This window comes from Malaclemys terrapin, chromosome 9 (assembly GCF_027887155.1).
Source record: "Malaclemys terrapin pileata isolate rMalTer1 chromosome 9, rMalTer1.hap1, whole genome shotgun sequence".
NCBI lineage: Eukaryota > Metazoa > Chordata > Testudines > Emydidae > Malaclemys > Malaclemys terrapin.
In genome coordinates, this window is record NC_071513.1 from 9,880,054 (window position 1) to 9,892,479 (window position 12,426).

The following is a 12,426-nucleotide window of genomic DNA, read 5'->3' on the forward strand; positions in this document are numbered from 1 at the left end:
ATCTCAACCCCTACCCCTCCCTATTGCCACGTCAGCTGTCTTAGTCATCTCCCTTTAAAACATCCTTCTCCAACTCAGTCTCTCTCTCTCTCTATCAAGAAAAGATCTTCCTTGTCAACTCCTTTCACTTTCACAATTGATAACGGTGCTGTCTTCTCCATCTCCAAAGCTTTCAGTCTTTTATCCTTTCTCTCACTTTTTTCTACTCTCTTCCTCCAAATTCCACTCTCTTGCTAATTCATGTTGGATAAAGGTTTTAAGGTTTTAGTATTGAGGGTGGGGAGAGAGTAAAGGGTGGATCACCAAAATCAACTCTTACTCTCCACTCCCAATACTAAAACATTTATTGGCGCTTTGCCATCTTTTGCCTTGATTTTGTAACTTCCCCTCTCAGCCAACTTCTCACCTCTCCCCAAAGTGCTATGGCAAAAATTGTTGAGCCAGAGCTGATGTAAGTTGATGTAACGTCCTTAATTTCAGTAAAGTTGTGCCAATGTACACCAGCTGAGTACCTGGGCCATTTTTTTATGTTACTCAGATAGCATCTTCCTCTTCCTTGAACCTTTCATTGGCTTTCTTTCCCTTACTGTGTTGCATTCAAGCTCTTTCTCACCTACTAGACCCTAGGTAATGTTACATATCCCCTACATCTCTCTTCCCATTGTATCCTATTTTTTTCTCCGTTTATGCTCTCCCAGTCTTTAGCCACTTTTTCCCACTTCTAGCGTCATGACTTCATTCTTGGTGTCCCAAAGCTTGGAATAGCATCCCATTTCCTGTTGGAAAATCCATCCTTGAAATCCTGTCTATGCCTTTCACTTAACTTTTTATAACTTGTTTCTTCCAGGAATCCTTCCTACCATTTACTCTTCACTAAGAATATAGTCATACTTCCTTTACTTAGACTTTTGTGTCATTGGATTGTTTTGCCTACCTTAGTTCGTAAGTTTTTTGGGGGAGGGAACGTGTCTCATTCTGTTTGAACATGTTCATTCCAGTTCAGTTATTAATTTCATAAATAGAAAATCTAGTAAGAGAAATCTGTAATCAAATTAATAATAAAAGTGGTGTGTTTATATAAATCTAAGGGTTATCATTATCAGCAGCAGCTGCATCTAAGCCCTGATTCACCCAAAATATTGGATCTTTGTGTGTGAAGTTTTCTTCTAACTCCCTTATTTTAGCATCTGAAAAGAGGCTACCACCCAGGCAGTATCTGAAACCTCAGGAATCTAAAGCAGAGCCCACCAAGTCTTCCTAAGACTGGTGCAAATAGAGTAAGCAAGCTGTGACCTTGCTTGTGGCATATGAGTCAAATGCAGTTCCATTTCCTTTTATGCAGGTTTGCTACAGTAGGCTATTACAAGTAGTTTTGTTTGAGACCTTCACCCAACAATTGTGTAGAGGAGTTTCCTACAGCACTCGTTCTTTTTTTAAAAAAAATGCCTGGAGGAGAAAAGCTATAAAAAGGTTTCATCAGGCTGTATTGAGAATTCAGAGATAACATCGGGCTCAGTGCTCAGTGCACCATGACCTTAAGAGCCAATCATAGTGTCACTCTTTGGATAAGGGGAAGGCTGACCTCATTCTTGTTCTAATCTGTGTACATTTTAAAGTTAAATCTGTGGCTTTCTGTAGTTAATGTGCAATGCAGAGTTAGTTTAGTGCTGAGCATTTCGGCAACAAAAATAAATGTGCAGAGAAATAAGTCATTGACCTAAATGGCTAAGCAACCACTTCCTAGTGTGTAGATGCGTTACATGCTGGGAAATACTTGAGGCTTTTATGTCATAGTGTGAGTGGAGAATTCAAAATTAACTTTAATTTTTTTTTAAATAACAGTGCTTGGTACTGCAGAACGTGTGATAAATATAGATATTTGCAAATGGTGTAGAAGGCAGCAATTCACTTGAGGTTCTTCTGATGTCATAAAATGTACCAGCACAGTGGAATAGTTTGTAAACATCATCAGGGCCCCCGGGAGTGAGCTTCTGCCTTGTGCTTGTCTCTTGGGTGAATTAAATATGTATTTTTTCTGGTTGCATGAGGACATCTGCTAAAAGAGAAATATCTTAACGTGTTTGGTAGAAAAACCCTGAATTATTTACCTTTGTAAACATAGTTAATATAGTAAATACTATATTAATTAAAGTTAATTAATTTTAAAGAAATTGTGCCAAATTAAATTAATGCTGTTTCATCATTTTGCCTTAGTAACATAACCACCATCAAGTAGAATAAACCATTTTATTGAGATTCATAAAATGTATTAACTAGTCTTAAAATGCCACAGTTACTCTTTTGCTCAGATATAATATAGTATAATGATTCCTTTCAGGGTTCTGAACAGTTTGTGTGCTTGCGGAAGGACACAGCTTTCAGATATCTAAGCCTAAATTAGTAATGTATTTTCACATTAAGGGTGAAATCTTGACCCAGTTGAAGTCAATGGCAGAACTCCCATTGACGTCAGTGAGGCAAGATTTTACCCTACAGCTCTACCACAGACTATGGCCAGAGTTGCTGTCATTTTTTTTTGTAAGCCTCTAAAATCCTGATAGTGCCACCCCAAGTCACCCAAATAAATAATTTTTACTTTGAATTCAATGGGATTTCTCACATAAGTAAGGGTGACTCTTGGAGTGTCATCCTGCTTCCACTGACTTCAGTGGTAAGTATTATGGACAGAGGCGATGCGTGGGGGGATTAAGTGGGGTCATGTGGGGGGATTAAGTGGGGTCACATCCTCGATTTGCTGCTTGGCTTGTACTGAGCATGCTCGCATGGACTGAGCCGGATGCCCTCACTCTGCCCCCCACGATTGGCAGGCATGGGTCATCTCTGCTTGCGGAGGACATTAATGGACAAAGAATGGGCCCATAGTGTCATAAAGGTTTGCTAAAGAAAATAGTACACTGCTGACAATACCTCGTCCTGCCTTGAGTGTAAGGGACTGGATTAGAAGACGTCTCGAGATCCCTTCCATGGGATACTATCATTCTATGACCCAATCTTGCAGTTCTGAGACAAAACTTGCTATTGGAGTCAGTGGACATGTTTTTCATGAATAAGATAAGCAAGCTGTAGTTCTAATACTATACTGTGCCTTTAGGAACAGCCCTGAGTGTGGGTTGATATGTAAACTGCGTTACTCCAAGAGGCATTGTTTCTTAGGGCTAGTCTACACTACCCGCCCAGATCGGCGGGTAGAAATCGATCTCGCGGGGATTGATTTATCGCGTCTCATCTAGATGGATAAATCGATCCCCGAATCGACGCGCGAACTCCCACCTCGTCAGGAGGAGTAAGCGCCGTCGACGGGGGAGCTGCGGCGGTTGATTTGCCACCGTCCTCACAGCGGGGTAAGTCGAATAGGATACGTCGAATTCAGCTACGCTATTCGCGTAGTTGAATTTGCGTATCTTAAATTGATCCTCCCCTCTAGTGTAGACCTAGCCTCAGAAACACTTTTCTAAGGCACTGTTCCCCCCTTGCTTTGGGGGTGAGTATGGGGTTGAAATTTCTAAATGGTCTATACAAGTAGAAAATTACAATACTCCCCACCCTCACCCACACAGATTCAGCTACATTTTTCCAAGGTGATTGTGGAGCAGAGTGGAGCCAAGACTCCACCCTATTTCTACCCACCTGCCCCAGAGTGAGCAGCAGCAAGTGTATAGCACCCACTTACTCCCACATATGTGGACCCAAGGTCCAGATAGCCCGTGAAGGGGTGCAGTGAGGATTCTTTCTTCCCGTTATGTCTCTGTGGATGTATAGTCTGCCACAATCTAGCTTGTAGCTAGCAATAATAATACAGTAAGTGGCTTTGGTATAGTAATTTAATTTCCTTTAGTTTTCCTCAATAAATTAGTAAATAATGCTATAATTTCTACAAGAATTCAATAGTAGCATTGACTCTAGTACTGTCCTATAACTTTACACTAGCAAATGATCCCAAGGTAGTGATATCATTATGGCAGAATGTGTTGTAAAACAAACTAAATAAAATGATGTTGCATTTGAGTTTCCAACCTGAAAATGGGAAGTAGCAATGAAAATCTAGTTTAACTCACCCTCACATACTTAGGTGGCTTTACATCCTGCTAATAAACTATACTCAAGCCTATTCATTCCAAGCATGAATGATCTTGAGTTGCTCAAACCGATTATTAATTCATATTTCTGATTTCAAGATTGTCTTTGTGGCATTAGTCTGTCTTTTTTTTTTCTCCTCCCTGTATGAAAACAAGTATGCAAGTCTAAGGATACATGGAATCATCAGGAGATAGACATATGCTTGCCTGCAGTCTCTGTGGGTCTTGCAGGTTCAAACACAACCTGCCTGAATCATAAGAACTTTAATTGAGTAGATAAAGAGGTCCTCATAATTATAAACTGCAGTAGGTATAACAAGAGGCTAAATACATAGCTGTGGTTTTAATTAGCTGGTGCTTCAAATTAGTAATTGTGGTTTCACTCAGAAATCAGTGACTTTATACACTGTCAAAGCCTCATCACTGTGCGGTTCATTCCTCATTATATCTCTCCATGTGAAGCTTCCAATACAACATCACGCTGAGCTAAAAAGGCAAAAGTTGTAGATATTTGGTTATCTCCCAAGTGCAGTAGAGCTCTATGGAGATTAAATTCATTCTCATCAGGATATCAGAATTCACTATTCTCCGTTACATAAGTGTGCTCGTGTGTAGGCATGTATATATAAAATCTAGCAGGCAAATATTTCTCACAACAGCTAACATCAGTGTGCATACTCAATCTGCTATTCAAATTGTCATCTGGAATTTGTAGCTAATTAACTGACACAAAATAGAGCCAAAAGTCTTATAACAAATCAAATAGGAGTTGAAAGCACAGAAGTGTCCCTTAATGCTTGTCACATGGGGGGTTGTCAATGCAAGTGGAAACATGCATCTCTTCTCTTCTTTTTTTCCCCCTCTTCAGTGTTTTAATTACGTCTTTTCCCTCAGAGGAGCAGGAAGTAGTTTGCAAAGACAAGAGACCGAAGTACTTCAGTCCTGTTCATGAGAGAAGTAGATGTGATCTCTCAGCTTGTCATCTAGGTCTGGCAGGTGCACATAGTGAGCTGACATAAAGATAACTGACATCTTGCTATCACTATTCTGAGGCAATAGACCTTTTTTGTTTATTTGCTTGTGTGCAGAATTATCTGCTGTGAAAGTCGACTAACCTAACGTCCTTCCCTTCAGAACAGCACTACGTGAAGCATTTTTTAATCACCCCCTAGGGCTAAGCTGGCCGTTCACCCCAGTTTAAGATGGGCAGTCCTCTTTTTTGGGTGGTTTGGCCCCAGTCCGATATTGAGACAGAATCGGACGTGGTTTTGTCGGGTATCATACGAGGACACCATTTTGAACAGCAAGCCGCTTTGCCCCATCAGTGTGATATCGCATGCAGCATACCTCTGACGTCAAGCCAGTGGGGGCAGAGTGACACGCTCTTCAAAATGGCATCCTCCCTGCAGCAGGACCTTGTATGCAGGGGCAGGGTCATCCCATCAGAGTGGGCCTATACCATTTCAGGAAGTACTGGAATGTCCAGTATTCTAGGAATGCATGAGTGGTCCCGCCTACCTATGCCCACAACTAAATGTTAACGAGTATGCCGGATTGAAATAGTTGTTCTGAATCACACTTGGCTGCAGTAGAATGTTGTGATGTAGGCAAATGTTACACAGTTAAAGGGAACTGAAGATGTCACTATGCCTGGTTGACTTCATAGTTGCTTCTCCATATAGGTATATTCTGTGTGTGTGTATATATGTACATGTAGGCACACAGCATGCCTACATATTTATACATGCATACTTAGAGACAAGTTGTACTGAATTTTTTTTTCTGGCAGAAAGCACCATCTGGAAATGGCAGATTTTGTGTGTTTTTTTTTAATTTTAGAATGATTAGTTCTATTTAGAGACATGGTGGGTGAGGTAATATCTTTTATTGGACCAACTTCTGTTGGTGGAAAAGATAAGCTTTCCAGCTTTGCAGAGCTCTTTTTCAGGTCTAGAGAAGGTAAGCAGAGTATCTAAACTAGATATAAAATGGAACAGATTAAGCATACGAAGTTCACATATGCTGTAGAAGACCATTTAAAATGAAGTTGGCAGTTAAGGGTAAGCAGACAGTAGGGTGTGTTGCAAATAGTTGTAATGACCATAAAGCTGGTGTCTTTTACTGAGTCCATGGTTTTCAGTGCCCAGCAGAGTTAGGAATTTGTTTCCAGGCTCATCTTTCAGAGGTGTTGCATAGGTTTCCTTTGAAGACGCTCACCCATGGGTGATAGGGTGCTTTTATCTTTTATCATTTTTTCTGTGAGAGTTCATTTCAGAGAGTAGTGATTGTCTGGTTTCACCCACATACTTATTGTTGGAGCATTTGATGCACTGGATGAGGTACACCACATGTGGTAGGCATGTGTAGAAGACACGGATCTTGAAAGGTGTGTTCTGAGGGATATAGATCATTGTAGCAGTCTACAGGTTTTGTTATCTGTTGTTCTGGCAGAGTCTGGTGGCACTTTGAGTTGGACTGTGGGGAGCTTGCTTCTGATGATGAACTTGGCTAAATTGGGGGCTTGTTTGAAGGCAAGAAAGGGCGGGGTTGGGAAAGATTTATTTCAGGATGTGATCCACCATCAAGTCTGAGTTGTAACTTTTTGATGATACCCCTTTGGGGTTCTAGTGTGGGGTGGTACTGGAGAAGGTTCTTCCAAGGTAGTTGCATGGCTCGTTCCATGATGTGGTCTGTTTTTCTCCTGGGGTGTCCTAGTGTAGTGAAGGCAGATTTTAAGTGTGTTTAGGTGTGTACGCTGGGATTTCTCTTTGGAACAAATTCTGTGATATCTGGTGCTGGGCTAAATAGCTGTATTTAGTATGGTCCTATGATCCCAAATTTACATTTGGGAAAACTGTTGGATGGATTTCACTCTCTTTCAAAGTCATCAGCTTGAATTGCACTGTTTCCAGTGTTTTGTTCCTAATATTTGTAACAATGAATGTTTAACTGACTTATGGGGGAAATAATTGTTTGTCTTTTTGTCTTATCCTCTTTTTCAGTCACTATGAGCAAGACCGGAGTGCACTTAAAAGGAAAGAATGGGAGCGAAGAAATCAAGAAGTCCAGCAAGATGAAGATCTCTTTGCTTCAGGTTTTAATCTCTTTGGGGAACCCTACAAGGTAAATGGCTATATAATATTTTACACTTTTAGAGTGTCTTTCATCTGAATGCATTTTGCAAATATTAACTAAGCCTCATCTATGAGGAAGAGAAGTATTATGTTGATCTTGATTGTCTGACTCTACAGATAGTTAGACTATTGAAATTAGTAAATTGAAGCACAGTCAGGTTAAGTAACATGGCCAACGTTATACAGCATTTTGGTGACAAAACCAGGGATTGAAACAAGCAGTCTGGATTCATATTCCCTTCTCTGAACACTCCACACACTCCCTCAATATATTGCTCTCCGAAGGAATCTTTACTTAGGTTTTCCTAACTCCAAAACTGACATTTAATCTCTTTATTTTTAAAGAGGAAAATATACTTGAATTGTTCAAACCAGAATCTCTTCGTTTAATTATGAGCCCGGAAGCTCTCCCTTCGCAATAATAATTGTCCAAGAAGTGTTCGGGGAGAATGTCTGTTTAAATTCTTTGGGGAGCATAACAGGGATATCAAAGACACTTACGATGAGACTTATTCTCTCTAAGGAGCTTTGCTGCCTGAGAATTTCATCACCAGGGGATGTCCCCCTTGATTATTTCTGCTGCTTTGATTTTTAGCCAGGCATCCCCTGATGGGTTCATCAGAATGTAAATGTACATGTCACTTTCTCTTCCCAATCAGTGACATCCATTGAAAGGCCACCACGTTAGCATTCCATTTTATATTGTTAGCAGCTGTAGGGAGGATGAGTACTCATTGCAAATCACCAGTAAGGGGGAAAGACTAGCATCGTTATGAAGTGGTGGTTCGTAATTATAGGTTGGAAGACTGTTTCAACCAATTGGGGACAGTAGTTTACTGGTTAAAATCTAATCTGGCAAACTACAGTGTGATATTTTATGTTGGGCCACCCCCTTTCTCACATGGAGTTCGCATTTACTACACACACAATCCCGTTGATTTCAGAGAGACTCCTTGCAAAGTAAGGCCCCAGTCCATATTCTTAATTCTAAGAATGTGAATAGGTCCCTTGATTTCAATGAGACTACACGTGGGAGCAGAGTTAAGCGTGCGTGCAAGTGTTTGCAAGAGCTATGGATCCATTCAATGTCAGTAAGGGTAGCAGAACCTAATCCATTGTGGTTACTTTGAATTACTGAATTCAACTCTATCTTCTACTGAAATATGAAATCCTGTAGGAATAAAAAGGGACTATACCACACAGTGGTTCTACATGCTTTTGATTTGGATGGGTTTCCAGCAGCTAGTTAATCTTTTCTTTTGTATTTCACAGCTTTTGGTTTATTGCAGATGAATTCGATATCTAGTAGCTCTTCCAATAATGGGATACTGATTGCAAAGGTCTGAAATGAGTATCCCAAATTAAAAAAAACCAAAAACAAATCACAACTGAGTTCTAAGGTGGGTTGACTGTACAGTGGCTCATTTTAAAGGTAGTATTTATAATGTTCCAAATGACCTTAGTGGATCATTTCTAACTACTATATTATCTCCCCCAGTATGCACAGATTATGTTCATGAGAGATAACAAATATGGCCCTGATACTGCCAACACTTATGCATGTGCTTAATTTGTTTCAATTCATATGCTTAAAGTTAATGCTTGTGCATAAATATTTGTGGAATCTAGGCCTCTCTATATAAAATGTTCTGTGTGCGAGAGAGAAAGCCAAGTGTTGTGATGTTAATTTACCAAGAACATGCAAGTATGTGGGGGAACAATTTTACTACATGTAGCAATGTGATAGAGCCCTTCCCCATCTCTCAATTATTTGCGTGTAGTCATGACTGATATATTACATCACTTAGATGAAGAAGAAACTTGACACGTTCACTGCACTTGGTGTAATGAAGCAAAAAAAAAAAAAAAGTTTTAATAGAGTCAGAGAGTTTAAGGCCAGAAGGGCTCACCAGATTATCTACTCTGACCTTCTGTGTGTCACAGCCACCAACACCATGCTCAGGTTGATCTGGAGATAGAGTGTCATTATTACTCCTCTTAGAAATGTTTTTAGTCCTGGCCTTCTGCCCCCACCTAGTTAAGCTACACTTTAAAGAATGATAATAAGACACAGCACTGGAGTTTATGGGATGAAATAGATAGAAGCCTAATGAAAAATGAAACAATATGGATCTTTGAAATAATTTCCAAATTTAGCGAAATAACTCCAGATTTCTAATAAAGGCTTATGGAAATGTGCAAGTAAGAGATTGCAGCTTTATGAAAATGCTTATTGACCTCATAGAATTTGTGGGAGCAGTTTTTTCATCGAGGATGTACTGTGTGTTTGAGTTAAATAACATGTTTTGTCAAAGAGAGAGGTCCCATAAATGCTGATTTCTTTTCTAGCAAGGAGTCTGGTTTTTGAGTTGGCGTTCTGAAAATATATTGTCATCATTGTCAAGATTTATTTTTTTTTTGTCTTCCTCCTCCCGTTCATTTTGAAACAATGAATTGGGTGGAGAATTTACCCAAAATTAACTTAACTAACAAAATAATGCAGAATTTTCATCCATGAGAATTAAAAATTATACACTTCAAAACCTTTCTTAATATCTACTGTGCTCTCAGAAAGATGTGTTTTAAATTTCTAAAATAGTCCATACATTTTTGAAATTTGTGTCCGCTTGCTCAGAATTGGACAGTTGAGTACACAACACCTACATTTAAAATCTATGCATTTCTGTAATAGTCTTTAAAGAATAGATATATTACTTTCAAAAATATCTATCATCACCCGTTTTACAAGGTGAACTCTTGAGTACAACTTCTTTAGAATTATACTCTCTTACAACAGCATACAAATTAGTGTAAAAATTAGTGTGTATAAATAAATTGTTTAAAACTATTATTTTTGTGTATGATTATTGATCTGCTTTAAATCCACAGAAGCAAGGAAAATTAAGACTATATATATATATATATATATATATATCTTTAATATTAACTATATATATAATAAACTCCACCCATTTTGTTTTGATTTTTACGTCAGGAGGAATTAAGAACAAAGAGGTTGCCTGATATTTCCTTTACAGGATTGTGCTATTAAGGGCCCAATCCAGGTTCCATTAATGTTAGTGGAAATTTAACTGATAACAAATGGGGGTTGGATTTGGCCCTTAAAGACTGAGTTGTGGTTTATGTTACAAAGCAAGTGCAGAGAGTGAACTCTGGGCCCGATTCATGTTTATGAAAGAGCAATGTAAACCGGCCTTAAATTGAGTGTAAAATGTAACTTATGCCCCCTTTAAAGCCTCTTTACATTTCCAGGTGCAAAGGCTCCTTGATGTAAATGAGAATTAGGCCCTGTGTATCCAGCAAGAATAGTGCAAAGTGCACCCACTTAGACTGCTCTGGTTCCTACCAATGACAGTAGCATCAAAAGAGAGCATATCTGGGCTTCTTTTCCAACATTTTGACATACTGAAATTGTATTCACTGATAAACCCTGTGTACATTTAATGTGTGTGTAGGAGAAGCAAGAGGGATTTGGGAATGGATTTGTTTCTTTTCCAGTCAGACCAAATTCTGATTTCAGTCGCATTGATGTAAATTACTCCAGATTTTCTCTGATGTCACTGAGATCAGAATATAGTCCATTCTCCTGTATCCATAACAAGGGGGGGACAATGCCACTTGTCCAAAATAAATAAAGCTGCCAGCAAGAAGCAAGCAGACCCATAATTAGATGTGCAGAGGAAGGGGAAAGAAAAAGTACCCATCAAGTGCAAATGGAGTGACTTTTCACCAACCATGGGGTCAGATCCTCAATTAGCAAAGTCAATAAAGTTAATGGAGCCAGGCTGATTTACATCAACTAAAGATCTGGCCCATGAATTTCCAAAGGACCACAGAGGGAAGGGGATGAAGGGAAGTGGAAGTGGGGAGAAGAGAATCTGAGAAACAGAAAACATCTCTCTCCACCTCGTTGGTTCCCTGTTCTAATATATGTGTTCTGCACACCCACCCTTCCCCACTCACTGCAGCATTTAACCCAAAATGGGGAACTATGGGATGGGGCTGCTATCAGTGCTACTTTGTATGAGCTTGGAATGTTAAAAATAGCCCAGAGAGACAAGGTGGGTGAGGTAATATCTTTTACTGGACCAACTTCTGTTGGTGAAAGTAACAAGCTTTCGAGCTCCATAGAGCTTTCTTCGGGCCTGGGCTGAAGTAGCCTGAAGGAGAACTCTGTGAAGCTCAAAACTTGTCTCTTTCACCAGTAGAAGTTGGTCCACAAAAGATATTACTTCACCCATCTTGGCTCTCATGTCCTGAGACCAGCCTGCCGACAAACAACACTGCAAACAAAATAATCCGGGGAGACCTAGATTTGTGGGCAGAAGTGCAACATGTGGCTCTCTGCCATTAATTATATGGCTATCACCATCACTCGTATACTTATGGAGAGTCTGCCTAATCACCTGCCCCTTTATTATGTATTTCTATCTTATCTACTTTTCATAGGTCCCTGTGTGTGTGTGTGTAGATGTAATTTTTAGTGTGTATTTAGAAAGATGTTCTTTTTATGTGCCAGAGTCTAATGCAGAAAACAGCGCTTTCAAAAATATTGTGCTGTCTACCACAATTTTGGCCAGCATGGACAAAGAGGTATGAGCACTGCCTATTGCCAGTTATGGATCATCTGAGCTTTCTAGAGGTCTCCCTTTCAAACACTGGTACTGCTTAATTTGTCAGAGTTGACCAGATCACAGCCTGAGGTCTCATGTCTGCAATTGCTTGAATCAGCAGTGTAGGAATTTTCCTGGCAGAGGCTCCAGGTTTACTAGTGATACCCTTTAATGTTTTGCATTAATAAATAGGTTTGGATATTAGTATTTTATAGACACACTGTCTGAGGAGTGATCTGTATTTTTTTTTTTTTTTTTTTTTGAGGATTTGCCTTGGAATAGTTCAACTGGAGAAATAGGATCCAATTGAAAGAATTCACTTTTGCATGAGTCTTTGGAGAATGTTAAATCTTTTTTAGGTATTGCCCCTTCACTATATTCAAGCATAGCATAAAGTATCTCACCTTCTAGTCCACAGAGGTTAGTTATGCTGGGAGGCATGAGAAAATGAATGAATTATGAAACCTCAGGATTTCATAGAAATTGTCACAAAACCGATATTAATTGGGCCCATAAGTCCAAATGCATTAGTTGTGTTCTTTGTAGAACCATAATGCAATA

At 39.4% G+C, this 12,426-nt stretch overlaps 1 protein-coding gene across 2 annotated transcripts in view; it reads left to right on the top strand.

The window, feature by feature from the left end:
- AFF2 (ALF transcription elongation factor 2) overlaps positions 1–12,426 on the top strand; it is a 403,259-nt gene that overhangs the window by 99,371 nt on the left and 291,462 nt on the right. For both annotated transcript variants that reach the window (XM_054040357.1, XM_054040358.1), the window contains exon 2: positions 7,100–7,220. In XM_054040357.1, the coding sequence (XP_053896332.1) occupies positions 7,100–7,220 (121 nt within the window). The remainder of the gene's footprint in view (positions 1–7,099; positions 7,221–12,426) is intronic.